The 26,386-nt window shown below is 36.6% G+C and overlaps 1 protein-coding gene across 1 annotated transcript in view; it reads right to left on the bottom strand.

Annotated features, from left to right (window-relative positions):
* NUDCD1 (NudC domain containing 1) overlaps positions 1-26,386 on the bottom strand; it is a 120,696-nt gene that overhangs the window by 65,351 nt on the left and 28,959 nt on the right. Inside the window, exons 3-6 of the mRNA XM_043979635.1 lie at positions 25,098-25,283; positions 15,317-15,497; positions 11,011-11,193; positions 6,081-6,288 (exon numbers count right to left, since the gene is read on the bottom strand). Of these exons, the coding sequence (XP_043835570.1) occupies positions 6,081-6,288; positions 11,011-11,193; positions 15,317-15,497; positions 25,098-25,283 (758 nt within the window). The remainder of the gene's footprint in view (positions 1-6,080; positions 6,289-11,010; positions 11,194-15,316; positions 15,498-25,097; positions 25,284-26,386) is intronic.

The raw sequence follows: 26,386 nt of genomic DNA, 5'->3' as shown, positions 1-26,386 counted from the left end.
CAAAAAGCTAGTGAGTGTCAAGTGTCTGAAGCTGAATTTGAACTCAGGCCCTCCTGAATCCAGGGCGGGTGCTTTATCCACTGCACCACCTAGCTGCCCCTCACCCCCACCCCCGCCCCATAATAAGGTTCTTAGGAATTACAAGTATCACCTTTCCTCAAATGTTAAACACACAAAATAGGCAATGAGTTATTGCTTTTCTAAGTAGCAATCTGCAAATGTTTACATCAAACCCTGGAAAATGTATTTCCAGGCCAAAGGGACCCAGGTATATGGTCAATACAGTAGAGATATAAAATCTACAAATCACTAGTTCCCAGGGCTCATTAATTTCCCCTTTGGGGTCCAGAACCAGAATTCACAAAAGTGATTGACATCTAGTGCACTAAGGTTCTTTTGAGAAAGGACTTTTTAAGTGAGTGAATTCTGTTATTCAACAGCAAAGTTTGCAGCCAGTTGGTTCATAGATCTTGCCATACAACCAGAAACTCCTGAAAATTTCTTGCTGCCACACTTTAGGTGTATGGAGTTTGCATACATAGGCTGGGAGTTTTCCAGGAACATACTCAGGGACAGAGTGCTCCTGATTCTAAGGTCATTAAACCAATCCTCTCTTATATGGACCAAAGTACTAATGTTCCTGATTTCCCCTCATTTGCGTAATTATTGTGCTTTATCTCTGCCCCAGGAGTCTGTAGCAAACTGTCTCAAGATTCTGACTTGGGTGCTGTTTGTTCTCAGCTCAAGCAGCTGCCCAAGAATGGGGTAGGGCATTGCCATCCACTACACACTTTTATCCTAAATGAAAGAAGTTTTGTTCTTAAAATTGGATCTAGGATACATCTATGTGCCCCAGCACCTCTACTTATTTCTGAGGTCAAGCCCTATGATCACTTTGGTAGCTCTGTAGCACAATGATTCTTGCTACTGTTCATCAAAAACCCAAATGTAGTTAAGAATTACTGGCTAGGGCACTTTGATATCCCTTATTTTCTGTGTCCTTACTAGCTAGTTGGTAACTGTCTGATCTTAAGAGGCTTAAGTGGTCAGCTTGTCTGTCCTTTCCAATCTGTCACTGGTGGGGGGGCCTTCATCCTGCCAACAATGTCTGAAAAGGAAGAAGAGTCCCCTTTTGGGCAGTGTCACAAAGAGAAAGATTCAGGATTGAAACATGACCTATCTGTCTGGGAGACATTACACAGATTTCTCAAGACCCTGAAATTGGATCTCCCAAAAGCAACAATAACTGAATGTATAGCTTCTGAAGATGTCTCTAGTTGCAAGAGGAAACCGGACAAGAAGATCATTTATCTACTCTTATATGTGGTAGCAGAAGATGGTCCAACTGAGAATCTATTGTGCCAAGAGGGTAAAGCCCAAATCTAAAATAGAATATTTGTTCTTAAGATCTCTTTCCTAAGCTGTACATGATAGTGGCATTGTAATTGGAAATTTGTTTTTATTCTTGGCTTACTTTATATATTCAATTTTCAATTCAATTTTTACATCCTCTATGTCTGTACATGTAAAGTTTCTTGGCAAGTTGATGGAAAAACTTGGCAATCCATGGCAAAAAAAGAGAGAGAGAGAAAAATGAATGATCCTGAGGTAGAGCTGAGAAGGGAATCCATTCTGGATATCTGATGCAAAGTCACACACTCTTCTTACAAATCAATATAATTTAGCAATTTATGTAGAAATTGAAACTTGCTCCGAAATCATGTTCTTCTTCTCAAACTACACCTTCCCTCTCAAACAATCTTATACTTAAGTATTTTGTAGGTTTTGTATTTATTCTCTTTATAGTTATTCTGTATATATTTATACATGGCCTTGTTTTCTCCTTCTTGTTTCATTCATTGTATTTGTATACCAAAATACCTATGTGGTTAGCACTTAATATTTATTGACTGATGTGCTGATGTCTAATTGGCATATTCTACCACTCATCTGTAAAGTAACAACAAAACTAATTAAATTTCTTTTGTAAGTTAAAAACACTTCAAATATTTTATCAGACTGACTTTAATTTATTAACTATACATTCAACCACTCTTAAATTTTGCTTTCTAACCTCACAATGCTATTGTGAGGAAAGCATTTTGAAAACCGTAAAGGACTATATATACATGTAAAATGATTACTATCATCAAACCCAAGTCCCTCCACAGATGACACTCTGTCAAATTTCTCAAATACAACTACAACATATCACTGTAACATTTTCCCAATTTAGTAGTCTAATAATACCATTGTTAGCAAAAACAAACTAAAAAACCTAAAGAAACAAAATTAATCCAGTATGACCTATTATCCATGAACCTCATATCATTTTGCTTTTTGTGCATTTATAAACTGCTCCTATTTCAAAATTCACCAAATTTCTGGAGAAAATATAATTAAAACAGCGTAAAAAAGAATTTCTTAAAAATAAGCTTAACTTAAATAACTTATGTTTATAGAGGACCAGTAACCACTGATGGCAGCATTTTGGGAACACTATTGATTTGCTTTCTTCTGAACATACTTCTTTTCACCCTGGAAGATCACTCCACCCCTGTAGCCCCTTCCTCTGACTGATCAGTTACTCCTAGAACCCACATTTTAGGGAAAGTGTCCAGGACAGCCATGTCTACTGCTCCAAGTCCTTCCAGACTCTTTGGACTTCTTTCTCCACCATGTCTCATGGGTACTTTTCCTCTTCCCTTCCTCCTTCTTGCTTTTCACCTTCCCTTTTATATACTATCTTCTCCCATTAGAATATAAACACCTCAAGGGTAAGAGTTGTCTTTCTTTTTGCTTATATCTGCCCAGTGCTTAGCACAGGGCCTGGCACAAGCAAGCACTTAATAAATGCCTTTGATTTGACTACAATCAAATCAAGGAAAACAATTTCGTAAGATACTAGGTAAAGCATAAAAATGAATATATAATTTTCCTATTTTTCTCTGAGCTATTTAGTCATATATTTTATATATCTATTGTTGATTTTAGTTCTGACAATGAAAACCTTTTGCTCTGCAACTCTGGAAATACCTACTATGGATTAGAACATGAGCTGGATACAACTAAAGAATTAATTACCTCTTTAACTACAAAGAAAAGACATATTCTCTTCAATGGCAACTAGCAGATTATTTTGTTAATGTTTTCTTTACTGGGGAACTTGATTTCTATAGATACCAATGGGTCTTAAGACTCATACACTAACTCAAGTAGTGGAGATTTCTATCACCTTTAGTTGTGTCCATAATCTAATGATAATGCCTTCCATTTTTCCCCCAATATACTTTATTTTTCCCACCATAAGTTTCTGAACACCTCCCAAAAGTGAAAATATTTCAAAATATTCTAGAGCTGTGTCTAACAGGAGGAATATACCTCCAAATGCTGCCTAATCTCTAGTGCCTGGAAAGCCATCCATACCAATAGTTTTAAAACTGTGTGGGGATCATAGTAAACTCTGGAACATGACAGGGCAATCTTTACCCAGGCATTTCTCAGAATATATTCTTCTCAAAATCAGTAGTGGTTCTCTAGCTTGACTCCTTTTTTTCTTTTTTTTTTCCCCTATACAAACACAGGGCCACTGAACGAGTTAGAAGAGACTTCAGAAATCATCTAATCCAATCTCCCTCATTTTTCAGATGAGGAAACTGAGGCTGAGTGGTCAAATTACTTGTTGTTAATATGAATATATGGGGGCAGCTAGGTGGCGCAGTGGATAGAACACTGGCCCTGGAGTCAGGAGGACCTGAGTTCAAATCCGACCTCAGACACTAGCTGTGTGACCCTGGGCAAGTCACTTAACCCCAATTGCCTCACCAAGAAAAAAAAAAAGAAAAAAAATGAATATATGGATCACCTGGATTTGATGGAGGTGCCTTCTTATCCAAAAGTATTTTTTTATTAAACCCTGGATTAATAGAATTAATTAGAATAAAATGTCCTTCAACTGGGGGTGCCCATCAACTGGGGAATGGCTGGACAAGTTGTGGTATATGAATACAATGGAATACTATTGTGGTGTAAGAAATGATGAGCAGGAGGAGTTCAGAGAAACCTGGAGGGTCTTACATGAGCTGATGATGAGTGAGATGAGCAGAACCAGAAGAACACTGTACACAGTATCATCAACATTGAGTGTTGACCTACTGTGATGGACTATATTCTTCTCACTAATGCAATGGTACAGAAGAGTTCCAGGGAACTCATAATAGGAAGAGGATCTCCAAATCCAAGGAAAAAAAAAAAAGAACTGTGGAGTATAGATGCTGATTGAACCATACTATTTCTTTTGTTTTGGGTGCTGTTGTTTTGGTTTTTTTTCTATTTTGAGGTTTTGCATTACTGCCCTGATTTTTTCTCTTATAACAGGATTAATGCAGAAATAGGATTAATGTTATTATGGATATATATGTGTGTGTGTGTGTATATATATATATATGTATATGTATATAGATATATAGATATAACCTATATCAGATTACCTGCTGTCTAGGGGAGGGGGAAGGGAGGGGAGGGAGGGAGAAAAATCTGAAATTGTAAAGCTTGTATATACAAAAGTTGAGAACTATCTTTACATGTAACGGAAAAAATAAAATACCTTATATGTTAAAAAAAAAAAATGTCCTTCAACTGAACTCTGTTAAGGGCTAAAATTCTAGCTAAACTGTCTAAAATATCTAATGAGTGGTCGCCAATAAATTATAAGCTTTAGCAAGAGTTAGACTTTTAAGCATTTATTAAGGAGAATAAGAGTTTGGTAAAGAGAGAAGAAAAGGCCTAGATTCCTATCTATTAAAGGGAGAGCACATTTCTAGCTCCCCTCTCCACCAGCGTCCTCAGGAAAGAGCGTGAGACCAAACGCCAGTCTCTTCCTTCCTCCTCCCACTCGCCCGCGTCACTTCCTGACGCCAAAGAAAAGACTCCTGGTCTTGCCCTCAAAGACCTTCATTTCATGGGCGGAACTCTTCTACAGTAAGTCTCCAGCAGGTGGCGTCATTCCAATTGTTACAACTCCAAACTGAACCTAGATAGCTAGCAGATAAAAGACCCTACCTAGTGACTTCTTTTTCCTCAGGATAGTTAAGTCCCTAACTTATGGTGACACCTGGGCATCCCCATCCTTGCCAAATCCTTTTTGGAATCCTATAATCTTATCATGATGCCTCTGTTACATCCATTCTTGTTATAGTATTTGCTTTGGGCTGATTTGTATCATGCTAATGAAGTTATTCTGTAACCTGTGAGCAGAGAAACCTTAAAAACCCTTAGAAAGCAGGGGTCTCTGAGATCCCTTTTGAGGAGGGGGGTCTCCAGCATGATCATGCTATATGTCTTCTTGGGACAAAAATAAGTTGTTATTATGCTTTTTCTGTCCATCTCTGATCTGGGTTTGATAGGAGATTTGTTTTCTCTGATCTGGGTTTTTGTAGGAGGGCAGGTATGGAAACAAATTGTAGGAGATACTATAAAATATTATAATTTCTCTGATCTGTTTATTAATTTTGTAGAAGAAACTAAAGATTAATTTCTCTGATCTGTTTGCAGGAGACAGGCAAAATAAACTATAAACTTTAATTTTCTACATTGTCCATGGTCACAAAACTAGTAAATGTCAGAGGCACTGGTACCCAGGTAGTCCTGATACCAAGTCCTGAGAAGTAGATAAATACACTAACTTTGAGTCACTCAAAGTACCATGGATTCAATTGCCAATTTAATGGATTCACTTTTCTGGAGAAAAGTGTTAACACCTCCCCACCTCCCGCAAAAAAGGTAAAAATTATTCCATGCCATAGGAAAAATAACTGACAAGACCGACTTTTTGGTAAAACTCTTTCACAGCAAGAGATAGTAAATTGGTTAATGTAATTAAGTCAACTACCATGAGACAATGCAAAATAATAATGCAAAAATCTAAAATGATACAGACATATAACAAATTATTGTTCTTTAAAACCACAGGTCCTACAGAAAAAAATACTATATTAAATACTAGTATCCCTTAAAATCAGGTAAGAAATAATAGCAATAATGGAATAATTATATAAAAATATAATGTTGCATAAAAATACCTTTTATTCTCTTTAATTATCCATGTACTACTTTCATGATCAATAGATGAAAAGAGTTTTCCTTCCAAATATGGCTGCTTTTTTAGGGCAATACTGATATGATCAGGGGAAAACCGTACTTCAACGTCCTCTTTAGAAACGTCTTCTGAAAGATGTATTGTTATTGTCAAATCTTCTTCAGTCTGCTGCCAGTAATACAAAGGTTCCACTGTAGGAAGAAAATACCCCAAATAATTAAAATTATATACCCAAACACTCAAAAAAAGAGAGAGAGAGAGAGAGAGATACATGTTGTGTAATAATTGCAGATAATCATTTCAAGCAAGTTTGACCACAGATCTCAAATAATTCCAAACTTTTTTATGAGGGCCTTCAGTTAGAGATCTCTGGCAAACACATTAAGCATTTCTCTTTTTCTTAATTAATGTTCTACAGATGAAGGAAATTCAGTTTCAGAGAAAAATGAATTTCATAAATTTCTTTTCCTTTTCTTTTTTAGGCTCTGAGTAACCAAAGGCAAGTCAGTACAATCTGTGCCTTACACAGCTCTCTAAGGCCATAAGTAATCCAAAAGTTGCTAATCTGCATCAGTGGAGGTAGATTAACAGCAGGAGTTCCTCATATAAATAAAATCACAGGTCCAGATTCTGCCCCTTCTTCCTCCCTCCCCACACCCAGTACATTTCAAAGGACTTAAAAGTAAAGAAAATAACAAATCATTTCTACTAATAATTTGCTGAAGGTGTTAGGTAGGTAATCTTTGTGACTAGGAGGAGGCAACACAAGAGTTATAGTTGGGTTTGAAGTTAGGCTGACAATTCTCACCTATGCAACCCAATATTTTCTCTTTATTCTATAGTTTGTAGAAGTCCTTTAGAAAGTCTGACTACTATCAAACACACCATAATTTAATCCTAGCAAAGGAATTCTTCCACAAAGTCCTATCCCAACCCTTTATCACAGCATAACTAAATTTTCAATAGTTGTGACAGTAGAAGGCAAAGTTTTGTCAGGTTCTTCCCTGTTGAAAAGGTTTCGAGTATAGCCTCCAGTCAGAGACCACATCTGCTTTATGAGGACCAAAGACTCACAAAATCTCAGAATTGAAGGGACCTTAAAAGTCATGTCCCTACTACTACCTCCACCTCTTCCCTTCTCTTTTCCAAGCTAATAGACTTGTTTTCTTCAACTCATCTTCATATGGCACAATCTCTGGATCTTTCTCAACTCTGGGTGTCCCTTCTCTTGGTACTTTTCAGCCTGTGAACGTTCTTACTAAATGTTGACTCCCATAATTGAAAACCATCCTCCAGATAAGGTCTGATCAGAAAGGAGTACAATTAGTCTCACACTCTGCTTCTATGGTAGGTGGGGCAACTGAGAGAGCACTGGATTTGAAGTGAGAAGAACTGTGTTCCAATGCAGGTTTTACCACTTAGTAGTAGAAGCCTGAGGAAGTCACTTATCTTCTCTGGACGACATCCTTCTAAGATCTCCATGAAATGAATGTGAGCTAAGATCACCTATGGGGGTGGGGGACCCTGAAATATCACACTATTCACTCACTGAGCTTGTAGCAAGCCAGTAAAACCCAAAGATCTTTTTCAAGTAATCAATCAGCCAACATTTACTGAAACTGCTAAGTGCCAGCCGCTGGATTAGACAAACCGCTCTCTATCTTAGACCAAATTAGTTAATGAGGGAAAATCTTTAGATCAGTAGGATGGACATCAGTCATGAGCTGTATGGCAATATATGAAACAGAGAATACAAAATGCCCCTCTGCTCTGAGAAGCTCCCTTCCATTTATGCAGTGACACAGTGGAGAAAAATGACACATAAGTTGTTAAGAATCACACGATTTTTAGATTGCCTATAAACTTAACTATTATCCTAACTGTTGATGAGATCTTTGGTAGTGATCAATGAATGGACATATTATAGGAAAGGAAGGGAATACCATCAACCTCAACATTTTTACTATAAATGAAACAAAAGACAAAAGGAAACTTAAGTTAAATGGACAAATGACCTCCAAGTTCTCACTGAAGAGTCAAAGAGAACTGGCAGAGTAGATTTTATCATTCACCAAAGACAAGAGGAAATATAATTTCATGGTCATTTGATATTACGGTGTCTACAATAAGCATTTCCAAAAAGATCATCATGAAGATAACTGTATGGCATCTGTGGCAGAAGATGTTTACGCAGAGAAATTTTATGAAGAAACTAATAAGAGTTTCCTTTTTATAATGTATTTGGCAATTTCAATGTTAAGGTTTCAGTGGGGTATTTCAATACCCCATAGCAGGACAGAAAAAAAAATACTGAAAGATATAGTTCAAGATTAAAAAATAAGAGATACTAAAAGCTTATAGTCTATATGAAGATCTCATCCGTTTAATCAATGATACTTTGTTCAAAAAGGGAATCAAGATGCACAAGACAAAGGAAGAACAATATGACATTTCAAAAGTTGGTTATATCTGGGGCAGCTAGGTGGTGCAGTGGATAGAGCACTGGACCTGGAGTCAGGAGTATCTGACTTCAAATCTGGCCTCAGACACTTAACGCGTACTAGTTGTGTGACCCTTAACCCCAATTGCCTCACCAAAAAAAAAAAAAGTTGGTTATGTCCTAACATACAGGAAATGAATGATTATCAACATGAAAATAATTTCTGGATCAGTCAACTGTATATAGTTAGGTCCAGGATATGTTATAACAAAGATAAAATGCAGTATCACATTAGAAAAAGTAAAAGAAAATGTATTACGTGTAATAAAAAAAACAACCCCAGGTTTATTTAAACAAACTATTCAAGTGAGCAAATAGGAAACAGATAAAAGAACTGACAACAATACCAAGTGGACAATTTTTTAAAAATGATAAGCTAGACATGTAGCACTGGTATCTATATTATGTCAAAAGATCTAGAGAAAGGACCTCTGGACAACAGGCAGATTCCTGGAAAGAGTTAATCTAGGATATAAAGAACAATAATGTAACATGAGTAAAAATGGAAGGGATATTAATCTGTGCCAATGAAAACACTGACACTGCAAATCTATTTTAAATATCAAACTAATAACACATCAGGTATGCGATAAATATTGATTAAAGAAGCAGAAAAAGGAATGTTAATTCAAAATACCAGAGCTCAAAGGTACTTATAACCTTGGTAAAATGGGAACCAAGAAAATTAATATGTTCTGTGAATAAATAAAGACACATGTAATGGCCAAAATGAGGAATTAAAATCTGGCCAAACGTGGCTTTCCATATCACATACAATTTGTGTTCAGGTGTCACAGTTAAGTGAAGGTGCTCATAAACTTGAATATGTCCCAACGAAGAAAACCAGTATGATGAAAAGACTCTGGCAAAATAAAATGAGTAGAAGAAACTAAGGGTGTTGAGCTTGGAAAAGGAAAAATTTAGGGAAAATATGATTGAGAGTTATCTAAAAGGAAGAAATGGTGGTTATGGGAGATAATGAATTGTAAAACATAGGCTGGATGACTGCTTGTTCGGTGTGCTGTAAGGTACAGACTGGACTGGATAATTTCTAATTTCCTTTTCAATTCTGGTATGCTGTGACAGTAAAGTATTTTAAAGATGGCATATGGCAAAGCAATTAAACTTGTTTTGTGTGACCCAACAGGTTAAAAAGATGCAGTATGACTATAAGGAAGAATTTCATACCATTTATAACTACTGAGAATCAGAACAGGCTACTTTCATAAGCTGTCAATTTCCTATTACTAGGGATCTTGAAGGAAAGGTTATACAAATAATTGCCAGAAATGTTGTACTGGAGACTGTTGTTCAGATCTTTGGCATCTGTTTTAACTCAGAAGCTATGACTGTATATAGAGCTTAAAGTTCATGGTTTTTTTTGGGAAAAATAAATGAGGTTAAAAAGAAAAAAGACGAGGTATAAATGACTTCCTTTCTTCAATCTCTAGCTATAGAGATTCAAGTAAGGTTAAGAAAAGCTTGAGGTTGAAATTACATATTCCATTTTGGTATATTTTATGATATACAGTTAGAGGCAGAAACAACTAAAAGATACTGACAAAATATGAATAGAAAAGCTAGAGCCTAGCTTCTTAAACTATGGGTTCAGACCCCATAGGAGGTCACATAACTGAATGTGGGGATAGTGAAAATTTTGGCAATAGGAAAAGATTATATACACCTATTTCATATACCTACATACCCAGGGTTACATGAAAACTTCTCAGGAGAAAAGGGATCACAAGTGGAAAAAGTTTAAGCAGCCCTGAGTTACAGCAATCTCCAGAATGAAGAGTTTCCTAATGATGAGTTTATCTGATGATGAGGTTATGCTGGGAAGGGGTGTACCCCCCATGCACCAGGGGATGGTGATGATGATGATGCAGTTGAAACCAAGCAGAGCAGATGGTAGCAAATGAAGAGAAGAGACAGCAAATGAAGAGAAGAGACAGCAAACGAAGAGTATTTTGGTAACAAGAGAAAGAAGATTCTAAATTACAAGGTGATGTTGGATAGCATAAGTTAGCCAAAGTAACCCTAAGGCCCTTGGATCCTTCCTCTTCTCTCTCCTATAAATTTCCTTTAACTTCTTTTATATGATATTAAGAGAAAGGTAGCTTTACTTAATAATATGTCAATATGCTTTGATGATTTTGATGGATATATTAAAAATATTTTATGTTTCTTTGAATGAATACAACATTTACCATGTATTGTCTATGTGGAACACAATATAAGACTGAGTATAAATAATATGAGAATGGACGAAGTTAAAAGACGTTTATCCTCAAAGAACTAATATCCTGATTAGAGAAACAGAAAAAACAAACAAAAAGAATAATACAATTTACAAAGATACACCTAAGGAAATGCAAAATAGTTCTGCCAAAAAGAGATTAAGTAATATTACCTTTATTGTGATCTGTTAGTTTCTCATCTTTATTTTCTTCACTTTGCTTCTCATCATGAACAAATCTGAAGGATTTGCAAGAAGCAATCATTAGACCATCACCACCAGGCTCAATAGCAGCATAATGTGGAACTGATTTACCATGGAGTACTTTACGCTCAGTAATTTCATACTTTTGAATCTCTGTAGGAAAAGAAAAAAGTGATTTTTTAAAAAGCATAAAAAATCTTCCCAAAAAAGCCACTTTAAAATATTTCTTAAAACTGGGTTTTTACATGAGTTAAAAGAATGAGTTGTTAATTATGACAGCATACTCACAGAAAAAGGTTGCCTCATGTCAATATGCATTTCTTCAGTTTTTTTTTTTTTTTTGTGTGTGTGTGTGTGTGTGTGTGTGTGTGTGTGTGTGTGTATAGGCTACAAAATTTCACTTTCCTGGAAAAGGAAAGGGCAAACCACTCTAGTACCTTTACAAAGAAAACCCCATGGAAAGTATGGTCCACAGGGTTATGAAGAGTCAGACATGACTGAACAACAATAAATATTTTAAATGTTTTAAAGGCAACTTGCTAGAGAAATTCTAAAATGATTTTGTAAAGCTAATCACTCTCCTAATAACGATTTTTACATAAATAATCCTGATTTTGAAAACTTCCCTATTATGGCCCCTCACCATCCTCCTAGTCAGGCTCAAAACCTAGGTGTCATCTTCTACTCCTCACTTTCTCACCTCTCCTCCAATATCAAATGAGCTGCCTAGTCCTACACTGATTCTACCAACACATTATATCTTATGACTCCCCTTTCTCTTCTCTGAAACAGTCACCACCCTGGTATAGACCCTAATCACCCCACACTTGGACTACTGCAACAGCCTGATGATTGGTCTCCCTGCCTCGTCTCTTTCCACCCCAGTTCATCTTTCATTTGGCTACCAAAGTGATTTTCCTAAAGTACAGATCTGATCATGTCAACACTACCAACCCAATAAACCACAGTGGCTCTCTACTTATTACCTCCAAGACCAAATATAAAATTTTACATTTGGTTTTTATAGGTTTTCATAACCTAACCCGTTCCCAGTCTTCTAACACTTTACTCTTCTCTATGTATTCTAGAATCCAATGTCACTGGCTGGCCTTATTTTTTTTTTTTAATTTAAAAAAATTTTTTAGTGAGGCAATTGGGGTTAAGTGACTTGCCCAGGGTCACACAGCTAGTAAGTGTTATGTGTCTGAGGCCGGATTTGAACTCAGGTACTCCTGACTCCAGGGCCGGTGCTCTATCCACTGCACCACCTAGCTGCCCCTTTGGCTGGCCTTATTACAAGATATTTCATCTCCCAACTCTGTCACTGAATATGCCCTAGACTTGGAATGTTCTCCCTGCTCACCTTAGGCCCCTGATTTCCTTCACGTCTCAGCTAAAAATCCCATTTTTTGAAAATGGGTTCCAGTTATTGCTAGTGTCTTCCCTCTGAGATTATCTTCCATCTACTCTGTATGTATTTTGTACAAACATGGTTGTTTATATGCTCTCTCTCCCCTTACATTAAGAAGTCCTTCAGAGGAGGGACTGTTTTTGCCTTTCTTGTAAGATCGTAATAAATGCTTCATAACTGACTTAAAATGAGGCATTCTTATATGTTTTATCTGTACAGAAGAGACATTACAGTCAAATAAAAATACTACCTGATAATTTCCAAAAATAGGGCATTACTCCAGAAACGCAAGTTCTTTGCCAACTTTACTGACTCTTTACCTTAACAGAAGAAAAAAAAAAACTTCTAATAGCTCTTAACAGATTGTGTTGGGCTAAAAGATCCAAACAGAGAGCCCCAAAATCAATAAATCACACAAAGTAAAGCTGGGCCTACAGGGCTCAAATCAAATAACCCTACTACAAATCAATGTAATAGTTCTGGTTAAACTCTCTGTGCGCCCTCCTCCCATCAAATTGCTAAAAGAAAAAAAAAAAAAAGTCAAAACTGAAGACCTAAAGTAAATACCTTTTCTAAAAATGTGAACCACTATGAAAATCTTATAAATAGAAAAATCACTGGAAGAAATGAGGACAGAAGTACTCTTAATATAGAACAATATTCCCTATACTTATGGAATACTGCTCTTAACCATTCATAGAATATTCTTAGAAAGGTGATGAGAATTGAAATGACTAGCAGCAAATTCAATGAGTCTCAACATAAAGGCAACAGGAAAAAGGGTTGGCCATTTTCAACCCCTGGAAGCACTGTTAGTGAGAATAAAAGAAAATGCAATATTTAATTGAGTCTTTAAGAGTTGAGTTTTAATCTACTACCATATGAAAAAATGCTTTAAATCAGTATTGACTAGAGAAATGCACATTAAAACAACTCTGAGGTACTACCTCACACCTATCAGATTGGCTAATATGACAAAAAAGGAAAATAATAAATGTTGGAGAAGCTGTGGAAAAATTGGAACACTAATACATTATTGGTGGAGCTGTGAACTAATCCAACCATTCTGGAGAGCAATTTGGAACTATGCCCAAAGGACTATAAAGTTGTGCATATCACAAAAAAGGGAAAAGGACCTACACGAACAAAAATTTTTATAGCTGCTCTTTTTGTGGTGGCAAGGAATTGGAAACTGAGGGGATGCCCATCACTTGGAGAATGGCTGAAGAAGTTGTGGTATATGACTGTAATGGAATTCTATTATGCTGTGAGAAATGATGAGCAGGAGAAGTTCAGAGAAACCTGGAAGGACTTGCATGAACTGATGATGAGTGAGATGAGCAGAACCAGGAGAACATTGTACACAGTACCAACAACATTGTGTGTTGATCAACTGTGACAGACTTCACTCTTCTCAGCAATACAATGGTCCAAGATAGTTCCAAAGGACTCATGATGGAAAAATGCTCTACAAATCCAGAAATGAAGAACTATGGTATCTAGATGTAGATTGAACCATACCATTTCTATTTTTTTGTTTGTTTTTCTTTTTGTGAGGTTTTTCCTTTTTGCTCTGATTCTTCTTTCACAGCATGATTGATGCCAAAATAGGTTTAATGTGATTGTACATACATAACCTATAACAGATTCCTTGCTATATTGGGGATGGGGGAGGGAGGGAGAAAAATTTGAAACTAGAAATCTTATAAAAAACATGTTGAAAACTATCTCTACATGTAACTGGAAAATAATAAAATACTTTTATGGAAAAAACAAAAAGAGTTGAGCTTTAGTGAAGAGAGATTCCAATCTATACCAATGTATTTAATTCATTTTTTTTCCCATATTGTATCATTCTAGAAACTGTGGCAAGTAAAATTAAATGTGGTCGCCTTGGGGGGCAGCTAGATGGCGCAGTGGATAAAGCACCGACTCTGGATTCAGGAGTACCTGAGTTCAAATCTGGCCTCAGACACTTGACACTTACTAGCTGTGTGACCCTGGGCAAGTCACTTAACCCCCACTGCCCTGCAAAAAAAACAAAAAAACAAAAACAAAAAAAATGTGGTCGCCTTATTTCTGTCCCAAGTTTAGGGAAAATTACCTGGGGTTTCTAATATATTTGTTACTTATAAATTAGAAGCTTTAGCACCAGTTTTGGGCATTAAGCATTTATTAAGGCATACTAAATATTAGTAAAGAGAGAACACTGGGCTCAGAAAGTTAAGAAAAGCCTATCTAGCCACCACAAGTGTGTCCGAGAGCCTGAGTGCAGAAGCCTCCTCTGAGTCCAAAGGAGAGGTGGCCCTTCCACCCTGCTCAAAGCTAATTGGCTAGCATCACCCAAATCCACTGATTCACAGGACTTGAGGGCAGTCCATGAGCAGAATTTGTGGAGGTCAGAGTTCAGAGAACACATCCCCTGAGGGCCAGGTTCTCAGGTAAGTGTGGTTTTAATCAAGTCAACTTTAAATGAGTTAATCTAAAAAGTCAATCCAATCAATCTCAATACCTCTCCAGCAGGGGCCTCTGGGAATCCCAAAACGCATTATTTTCTCACAGTACCCAAGAATAGATACTGAATTTTAGTATTGGTTAGCCTTTTAATAAAAATTTTATTAAATAAAAGGTAAAACCAAAAGTAGAAAGATGTATTATTCTTGTTCCTCTCAATTATCCCCGAAGGGAGCCTAAATGTTAATACTCTGGATCTATGCATCCAGAAAGAAAAATCAACAGTTCCAACTTATTGGTACCCAAATCTGAGAAATAACCTATATTTACAGGGATAGGCTCACAATGCTAAGCTACATAACGAATACACGTCACGGAGATTCAAACATTTTAAAACTTTTCATATTTTACCTTTATTTATCTTACTGATAGTAACCCACTCCAAAGAAACATAGAAGCCACTTCCTTTACGATCTAATTCTTCTTTCTCAACTCGAAGAAGTATAGTAGCTATTGAATGGTCCTCAGATTTTATAATAGAAATACTGTGAAGTATAACAAAAGGATCTCCAAGATCTTCATTAAACACTATCTATAAGAAAAATAAAATTAACATTTAAGTGATAAATACTGACATATGGACAAAGGTTCATTTTGACAAAGTAAGGAAATGATACAAAAGGTCAACTGACCATTATTGTGACTTGGCTAAAACTGCTAGTTTTGAACAAAATAACTCTTTTGAATATAAATATACAATAATAAGATATCACAACAACAAAGAGAGGAATAATTCAGAAGCAATGACAAGTATCCTTGATTTGATAATAACGACAAAAGTGATGCAACATGTAACATTCTCCTTGGAAATGGATCGTGTTCAAATGAACATATTGCTTGAAATCATATTCCTAAATACCAGGACCCAGAGAAGAAATTGAGGTGACACCAGGCTCTAGGTATGAATAAGCAAGTGAAAAGAAAAGCTCTAAACTCAGTACCATAAGTAGAGAGATCTAAGGACTGGCTATGGACCCACCTCTCTCCCATTACTTCCATCTCTGGAAAAAAACATTCTTCTTCTTAGGTGCTTAGATTTTTTTTTCCTGTGTTGTTTTGGTGGCTGGCTTTGGACTTATAGAGCTAGGCTATTTTAATAATAATTACTGACATTCTATAATGCTTTAAGGTTTGAAGAGCCCTTTACATGCATTAGCTAACTTGAATCCTACAACAACTCCGAGTTAAATACCACAGCTATTATCTTTTCCATTTTAAAGATGAAGAAGCCAGAGCTGAAAAAGTAGTTAAGTGACTTGCCAAGGGACATAATGAGGTCTGAAGTGGGACGTGAACTCAGAACTTCTTGACTCCAAGTCCAAAATTCTTTGACTACCATGTAACATCGCCTATTTCAAATAAAGGGCTCAAGGTAAAAGAAAACCTCATTAGCCTTCCTCTCATTGTCCACAATGGGCAGAACACATAATCAAGTTGTTCTTTGTTGACTGGTTGCCTGTCACCTGAAATAGATAGTGATTATTATATAAACAGGGTCCAAAGTATTTGTTTTACAGATTTTTTTTTTGTATGCAATTTATTTTAACTAGAGCAAACAGGCATTTTTGCTCATGGTACCATCATCCATCCCGATATGCAGGTTTGTATCCACAAAGTGGTCTCAAACTTTTCCCTCTCCATTATGGCCCATATATAATCAGGATCAATTACTTACAGTTCTTCCTCCCAAACAGCTCTGGCATTTGTCCCCTTCTCTCCATTCACATGACTATAGCACTAATTCAGACATTCATCACCCCTAGTCTGGACTATAGAAATAGCTTCCCTAACTGGTTTCCCTGTCTTCAGTCTCTCTCCTCACCCATACTGCCTCTCCATAACCACCAAAATATTGCTCCTCAGTGAAATGTATAATCATGTCACTCCTCTGCTCACAAACCATCAGTGGTACCCTAAGTGCCTCTAAGGTAAATTATAAGCCCTTCAATTTGGCATTTAAAAGACCTCTAAAATCTATCTTCCCTATCTTCTTTAATGTACTCCATGCGTCTTACATTTCATCTAAGCTAGAAGAAACTAATTATCTAAACCAGAGCTTCTTAAACTTCTTCTACTCACAACCCCTTTTCACCTGAGAAATTTTTATGTGACTTCCGCCCCCCTCCAAGATACATAGGTATATAAAATAGGTATACATAACCTTTTGCTGTTGCCAAATTTTTTGTGACCTTCACATTTAGTTATACAACTCCATTTGGGGTCACAACCCATAGTTTAAAAAACTTTGACCTAAACTATCTGGTCCCAGAGACCAGAATTCCATCTCTTGTCTCTGTGCCTAGAAGTTATCCTATATGTCTGAAATAGTCACCTTCCTCATTTCTGCCTCTCCAAAGTCTCATTTCCCAGGTGCCACCTCCACTCTAACCTCCTAGTTGTTATAAAGCTCCTCCCTCCTCAATTCACTCTTTCTTTTAACCTAACTGTCCACATTATTCACCCTGAGTCTAGTAGAATGCAGCTTCCTTAAATTCAAGAACACTTTCAATTTTTATCCCTAGCCAAACCATAGACCTGGATTACTTTCATCATCCATTTCCTCCACTCTTATTTATGTGCAGCTAAATGGAGGTGGAAGAAATCATACAATTGTGTTGACTGGATGCACAGGAAATTTTTCTAGCCTTAACTAGAACCTCAGAGAAAGGAAGTCTTTTTATTCTTTCCTTATTGATTCTCTATCTTCTTCTTTCCACAGAAGCTATTCCAAACATCCTCTTCTTTCTTCTTCTAAACCTCCCATTCCCTGCCCCCCTCAAATGAGGACCTTTTCTCTTTATTGAGAAAATAGAGGTCCTCATCTTTCTTTCGCGAAACACTTTGACATCATCATCTGCTTTCTCTTCTTCCTTTCCTACAGACTTATATAATAAGGTGGCCCTTCTTACCAAGGCCTACTACTCTATGTGTGTCCTTGATACCAGTCTCTCACAGGTCTTGTACTCTACTCTCAAACAGCTATATGCCTTACCTAATCTTCAATTTCTCCCTAACTACTGGTTCTTTCTTCACTACTAAAAAAAAAGGTCAAGTTTTTTTTTCTTAAAGTTTCACCTATCTTTAAAAAATCCTCACTATCTGATGGTCTCTTTTCTTAAGCTATTCTCCTATACTACTCCACAGTCAGTCAAAAAAAGCTCCAAGAAAAAAAGCTATCTACAATCATTCCCTGATCTTCCTCTCCTTTCACTCATTCCGAAACTCTTTGCAATCTGGTTATTCTCAATATATCCCATTACAGTTTCTACAATATCTCTAGTATCTGACCTCTTTTCTTTACTCACACAGCCTAAATTTAGGTTCTTACCATTTCTCACCCAGACTATCATAATGCCCTCCTAAATGCTGCTCCAATCTATCCTCCACAAACCTGCCAAAGTGATTTTCCTTAAGGGAACATCTGACTATGTCATTCCCCTGTTCAAACTTTAATCATTCCCTATTACCTCTAGAATAAAATATAAATGCCTGTCCTTCAAAACCCTTCACAACCTGAGCCCTTACTAGTTTTCAAGACTCATATATTACTTCTCTTTTCATACTCTTCAGTCCAGAAAAAATGGATTTCTCTCAGAAACTCATATATAACATGCTATCCCCAATCTCTATGCCTTTGTACTAGTTACCACTCATTCCTGGAATTTACTCCTCTCTCACCTCAACCATTTTGAGAGACAGCTCAAGCACCATCTACTACACAAAGCCTCTAATGATTCCTCTGAGTCAAGTCAAATCAATAAACATTTATTCAGGGCCTACCATGTGCCAGGCACTGAGCTAAATATTGGAAATACAAAGAAAAGCAAGAGATAGTTCCTGCTCTCAAGAAATCAATCTAATGGGGGAGATAATATGCAAATAACTACAAACAAGACCATATACAGGGTAAATTGGAGATAATCAGAGGGAAGGCACTAAGATGATGCATGACTAGGAATAGCTTCTTAACAAAGGTAAGACTTTAAGGAAGCCATAAGATAGAGAAGAAAGAAAAGCAAGAGTTCTAGGAAAGTAAAACAATTAAAATGTATAGATTTGGGTGATGGAGTGTCTTGTGCAAGGAAGAACAAGAAGTCTAGGTCACTGAGTCACAAAGTACAGCAGGGGTGGCAGAGATGAGAGTAAGGTTTAAGAAGACTGGAAAAATAGGAAGGGGCCAGATTATGAAGGATTTTAAAAACCTGAACAGAGAATACTTTTATTTGATCTTACAAATACTAGGGAAGCATTAGCATATATTGGGGGGTGAGGTGGGGGTAGAGTTAATATGGTTAGACCTAGCTTTAAGAAAATAAATCTGATATATGAGTGGAGGATGTATTAGAGTGAAGAGACACATACGGCAAAAAAACCCATCAGAAGTCTACTGTAGTAATCCAGGCATGAGATGGGTTATTGTAGCATCAGGAGAGAAGCTGACATATTTGAGAGATGTTACAAAGACAGAAATAACGGGATTTGATAACTGATTGAGTATGGAAGATGAAAAAGATCAAGGAGTCAAGGATGACGCTTAGGTGTTGAGTCTGGTTGACTGAGACAATGGTGGTACTTCTGACACAGGACAAGAAGAAGAATAATTTCAGGGGAAAGATGATAAGTTCATTTCTGGACAGGTTAAGTTTAAGATGTCTCTAGGATATCCAGTTCGAGATGTCTAATAAGCAGCTGGATATGTGAGAAAAGAGGTTTTGGTGGTAGTGTCGTTCAACCATATCAATCACGTCTAACCCCTCATGACCAACCCCATTTGGGATTTTCTTGGCAAAAATACTAGCATGGTTTGCCATTTCCTTCTCCGGCTCATTTTACAGATGAGGAACTGAGGCAAATAGAGTTAAGTTACTTGCCCAGGGTCAAGCAGTTATAAGTATCTGAGGCCAGATGTGAACACAGGTCTTCTTGACTCCAGGCCTCTATCCACTTCCCCAACTAGCTGTCCACAGAGACAAGAGGTTAGGGATGAATAAAGAGATCTGAGAATAATCTGCATGGAAATGATAGCTGAATCCACAGAAACTGATGAGATTCACAAATAAAATATAAAGGGAGATAAGAAAAGAGTTCAGGACAGAGCTTTAGGGGAACCCTATAGTTAGACTAAGAAGCAGTCAGACAGGTAGGAAAAAAGTCAAGAGAGAACAAAATAACAGGAATGGAGAGAAAGGACAATATCGATGAGAAGAGGATGACTGAAAGTGTCAAAGGCTGTCGAGAAGGGTCAAGAGGGACAAAGATTGAGAAAAGGCCATTAATTTGGCGATTAAAAATCACCAGTAACTTTAGAGTTCACAGTTTTAGTTGAATGATAACTATGGGAGCCAGACTAAAGAGACTTAAAAGAGAGAGAGGAAACAAAGTGAAGGTACTGACTATAGACAGCTTTCTCAATTTAGCCATGAAAGGGAGAAGATTTGCAGAGTGATAGCTAGCAGAGATTAATGAATCAAGTTAAAGAGTTCTGAGGATGGGGGAAGAGGAACATGTTTATAGGCAGTAAGGAGGCAGCCAGTGGATAAGAAACTAAAGATCAGTAAGAGAGTAGAGATAACAGAGAGGGGAATTGCTACTGGGAGAAACAAAAAAAGCTACACCGCTGACCCTAACAACAACCTTTTGAGGTAGTGCTAATTTTATTCTCATCTTACAGATGTGGAAACTGAGACTCTGAAAGGTGAAATGACTTATCCAAGGCCACACAGCTAAAAAATGTCTGAGGTGGGATTTGAATTCAGGTCTTCCTGACTCCAGGTCCAGTGCACTTACTTGCTACACAACCTAGCTGCCACAAAATGTGAGCACACTGCTTTTATTGATTTTAATTTATTCTGTATACAATTTTATGTGTACATGTCTCTGATAATAGAATAGAAGCTCCCTGAAGGTTGCCCCATACTTTGTATTTGTATTTCCTGTGTTGTACCTGGTACATACATTTGGCACTTAATAAAAAGATGTTGATTGTCTCTTCCTAGAGCTAAGAACACTATAAATACTTAGATGGTGAATGAATGAATAGGTCATAGATTCAACTTAAGAATAACTGAATTAGGGGCAGCTAGGTGGCGCAGTGGATAGAGCACCGGCTCTGGAGTCAGGAGTACCTGAGTTCAAATCCGGCCTCAGACACTTAACACTTACTAGCTGTGTGACCCTGGGCAAGTCACTTAACCCCAATTGCCTCACTATTAAAAAAAAAAAAGAATAACTAAATTACATTCAATTCTGCTAACCTTAGGTCTTACTTCTGTGACAAATAGCCTGAAACCAGCAACCATTTTAGTTTTTCCTTTTAGATTAATGTAATATTAACACAAAATATAAACAGTATTTCCCCTTTTAAAATATGTACTTTCCCCACTGTAATGTAGTACATTACTGTTTCTTACTCAAGGAATGATTTTGTTAATACTGTCTAATTGTATATTGCCTCAATTAAACCAACTGTAAAACTGCTATGTTTCCTAGAACAGCTCTGACATGTGTCATATAAAATGGCCCACTTGGGGCAGCTACGTGGCACAGTGGTTAGAGCACTGGCCTTGGATTTAGGAGGATGTGAGTTCAAAGCCAGCCTCAGACACTTGACACTTAACTAGCTGTGTGACCCTGGGCAAGTCACTTAACCCTCATTGCCCTGCAAAAACAAAAAAACAAATAAAATGGCCCACTTAAAGGCCCCATATAATTCAACAATGTCTATTTAAAGGACATTAACATAGGTAGCCTTATTATGTCAAATATGCTAGGGCCTATTAGCAATTATTTTTTTTTAAATAGAATGACTTTGGAAATTGAGATACTAACTTTATTTTTAACAGTGAGGAGGAAGGAAAAAAAGAGGAAAAAAGAAAACCTAAGAACTAATTTTTCAAAGAGAAACTTTGGAAATGATTACAAAGTAGGATTTAGAAATAAAGCAAAGAGAAAAATGAGATAAAGAATATCAGAAGAAAGGCCATGCTGGGACAAAAAATTGAGCAAGGTAGTCAGATGCTAACAGTTATTCTCAAACCTGTAATGGGGCAGAAGGGAAAGAAATAGATTGATTAAAAAAAAAAATCAATCAACTAGCATGTACTAAGGGCTATTATGTGCCAGGTACTGTGCTGGAGGGAGACAACATGTACTAATGATACCAAGTATCCAAACAAATATGCAATAGCTAGTATTTATGCTAAACTCTATTTAAACTTTATGATTTGCAAAGTGCTTTGCAAATATCTCATTTTATCCTTACAATAACCCTGGGAGGTAGATGCTATTATTGTCCCCATTTTACAGTTGAAGAAACTGAGCCAAACAGAAGTTCAGTGACACAGAATTTCAGGGTCACACAGCTATTGAGTATCTGAAGCCATTTTTGAACTCAGGTCTTCCTGACTCCAGGACCAGCGTTCAGTCTACTGCAATACCTGGCTGCCTCTAGATAAGAGTACATAAAGTCATATAAGAATAAAGAAAATTAAAAACTTAGGAAATGATTATTTTACAAATGTACTTTGGGGAATTAGTCAACACATTTACACCATTCTCTTCATTGAATTTTGGCTAGACAAATTATAAAAACTTGAAAGTTTAATATATTTACTTCAATTATGAAGGTAAGAGAATTCTTTCTAGCAAACAAAACAAGTAAGAGCAAAAATATGATTTGGTTCCCTTTTTTTCACAAGTTCTGTAAACTGCCCCCCCAAAAAAATCAAAGGAAAAATAAAAATACTTAGGGTAAATATGACAAACGAGGAAAAAAAAATTGTGGCCAATAAGACAAAATATCAAGAATCAAAATATATAAGAAACAAATACTCACAAAGGTAACTCCCAATTCACAATGGGTAGATGGTCAAGAGATATGAAAGGACAATTAAAAAGACACACAAATTACTATCTGAAAAAAATGGTCAATCTCAGAAATAATCAGACATAGAAATTGAAACAACTTTAAGGTAGCACCACAAAAGTAGTCAAAAAAGTTTAAAATAAATATTGTTGGGGTTGTAGAGAAAAAATATGCTCATTCACTGCAATTGAATGAATGAATGAATATTTACTAAGTGTTTACTATGAGCAAAGCAGTAGGCTAAGACTTGGGTATAAATAGAAAAGTCAATATAGCCTCTGCTCTCAAAGGAGCTCACACTTAAATTGAGGGAGATAAACATACCAGAAACTTCAGCTTCAGGGTAAATAGCAGGGCCCAGGGGTCAACTTGATTAGAAGCAAGTTATTTCCTGGAAGACCCTAGGAAGCAGTGGTAGGACAATTGGTAAGGACTGATCTCACCAGAAGGAAGAAACTCCCACCTCATACAAATAGTGTGAGCAGTCAACCCAGTGGAGGGGAGCATGGTATATATATATGGGGTTGGGGTGGGAAAATGGAGGAAAAAGAGAAGAGAGAAAACTACCTTGAGTGTTAGTGGATCTTCCCATTGCCTTGCCATTTCAGATGGGCTCTGATGAAATGGCAAATTACTAAAATCTTTTTGGAGAACAATAGTAAATAGTAAAAGTTAACAAAAATAATTCTATCCTTTTACTCTGTAATTTCCATGTTCAGAATTTACTCTGAAAATGTCATTTTTTAAAAGTTAAACATTATTTGTAAATGCAAAAAAAAAAAACAAAAAAAAAAAAACCGAAACAAAACCCACAACCTTAAATATTAACAAAAGAATGATGCAAGTGTGACATATTAATACTTTTCAGTTTTAAAGCTTGAAAAGTCCTATATCTTGCCTCCTTTCTCCTGTCTCCCAAGTACTCACTGCTCTCATGCATCTTTATAGAATCCTTCAATCAAAATAAAAAAGAAGGAAGGAAGAGAAGAGAAGAGAAGAGAAGAGAAGAGAAGAGAAGAGAAGAGAAGAGAAGAGAAGAGAAGAGAAGAAAAAGAAAAGAAAAAATCCTTCAATCTATGCCAGGCGTGCAAGTCTCTGGAAATGTTCTGATATATCAAATGCTAGTCATCTTCTGCCTTCCTCCAAACACATCCCATAAGCAACCAAAATACCATTCACTAATATTACATTGACTAGACGAGCACAGGATCACAAATTAGGAGTTGAAAAAGACCTTAGGAGTTCACATTCCTCAACACTTTTACTGAGCTGAGAAAACTGAGGCCCAGAGAAGTGACTTCAAGTACACAAAGAGAACAGGAAAGTATAGTCTGATTGACTCAGAACAATTAACACTAAGATGTCAGGAGGGACAAACAATTTTTCAATACCAGCATGCCCAAACCAGAGTTTATTATACACAACTTCAAAATGAATACCTGAGAGCCTAGGTACTAAGAAGTTGGAGAATATAACATGAAAAAATTTAAAATCATACATAAGCAAACGGAAATTACAAAAAATAATAATACAACACAAAGTGGAAAAGTTCATAGGCTTTCAGGAGCTAAAAGTGAATTTTAGTTATTATTTGATTTATACCCCTCAATTACAGATGAAAAAAATTGACTTCCATAGAAGGAAAGTTACTTGCTCAACGACACACAAATAGGCAAGAATTTAATTCAGATCCCCCATGCCCCAACTCCAAATCCAATGTTTTTTCCACCATACCATTCTATCTATCCACAATGGTGACTATAGGAAAGGGAGTGCAAAGTTGGAAAAATCTAAGCTAAATCCAATAAACATTTCTTGAAACCAAACCTGCAAAAGATTCAATTTAAATGAGTAAAAACGAGGATGAACAGAAAGGGGCTGAGTCAGAAAATAATCTATTGTAGATATCCAGGTTATGACCTGAAAGTAAATAACAATGTTAGAGCCAGGAAATTGCTTTAGAAGAAAAGGAACCTGGGCTTCAGTGAGTGAAAAAGCATTAAATAACACTTAAACTCTTTCAATATACCCCTTGTGTGCATTGTCAGTGTTTTCCTTCCACAGGCAGGATTCAATAACAGTAATCCAATGCCTGCAAAGCAAAATGTCAAGATTAAAGACAATTTCTTGAGCAAGTTATTTATTTAGTTTAGTAAACTACATGACAAAAATATTTAAATGGCGTCCCCTTCGTGAAAAACAAAAATTATCTTTTAAAGTCTTGGTTTATAAACTTAATCTGGACAGAGTAGATTATTCAAACCTTACCTCCCATTTTTCAGAAGTACCATTTCCACGTTCCCCTGTTGCAATAAGATATAATCTACCTGTTCCATCTGACAGTGTAGCCCAGGTAGAAGATGTAAAGTGAAGAGATGCACAAAGGCGGTTGTCATAAGCTCCTAAATCTGTAGGGAGTCTGAAAACCTCTCTTGGTTTTCCTAAGGCAGTGTCCTAGGAGGGGAAACAAAATAAAACAAAGAAAACAAAAAAAAACAATAGAAATAAATATATATCAACATCTTTCTTAGATGCATAGAGATGAATAACTAGAGTGATCATGTTTTGATTTTTCATTTTAAAGTTTTATGGCTAATAATTTGTACATTTATACAGAGTCCTAACACACACACACACACACACACACACACACACACACACACACACACACACACACGCTGAATATCTCTCTCTAAACATCACCCTAAAAGAAGTCTTAATTAATTGTTTTATATAACTGCTTCTGGAACACATAAGACCAAAGGAAAAAAAAAAAACCCAAACCATGGTTAGGCTGAATATTTTGGCTTTTAAATCAACTTCTACAAGCTCAAAGTTTAATGCCAACTGGTTGCCTTTATCCTCCATCTCTTTAAGAGTCAAGAAAGGATAAGGAAAGAGGAATAGGCCATCTAGTCTGGCCCTCTCATTTTACAGATGAGGCCACTGAAGCCCAGAGGTTGTGTATAGGTGGTATGCACAAGAACAAGCATCTGAACTCAAGTCCTATGACTCCCAATTCAGCATTTTCTACTATAACACATGGCTTCCTACATCTGAACTTGGATGCAAATTGTAAACTGGTTACAATTTTACAAGACCCAAAACTTCCTTAAGGAACACAGAGCTAGTCACTTTCTACCTTCCTTAAGGGTTACCTTCCCTATCTTCATTGTCATTCAGTCAGTTAGCTAGCCCCAGATGCAATCGCAATCGCAATTGCAATCTCTCTCTCTCTCTCTCTCTCCACTATGTTCAGTCAAAAATCTCAGGGGGACCTTTGGTGGAATTTTGGGCCTATGACAACTCTACATACATGTCCTTTAGCATTACTCACAAAGCACACACCAGAGCAAAGCTGTTAGTCTCTTGTTTCTGAAAAGGCACATTTTAGTCTGACCCTTGATTGTCCAAGGAACTTTTCTTCCATCTATAACATAGCTGCCATGGAAAGAATTGCACCCAGTAAAGCTGTTTCTTCTAAAGTGATGTTTTCTCAGAACCAATTCAAAAGGTTAAATGGGATGTGCCTGTACACTCCATGCCACTAAGAGAAA

This window comes from Dromiciops gliroides, chromosome 1 (genome assembly GCF_019393635.1).
Source record: "Dromiciops gliroides isolate mDroGli1 chromosome 1, mDroGli1.pri, whole genome shotgun sequence".
NCBI lineage: Eukaryota > Metazoa > Chordata > Mammalia > Microbiotheria > Microbiotheriidae > Dromiciops > Dromiciops gliroides.
The sequence above is the reverse complement of the archived record's forward strand: the minus strand, read 5'-3'. Positions and strand labels throughout refer to the sequence as shown.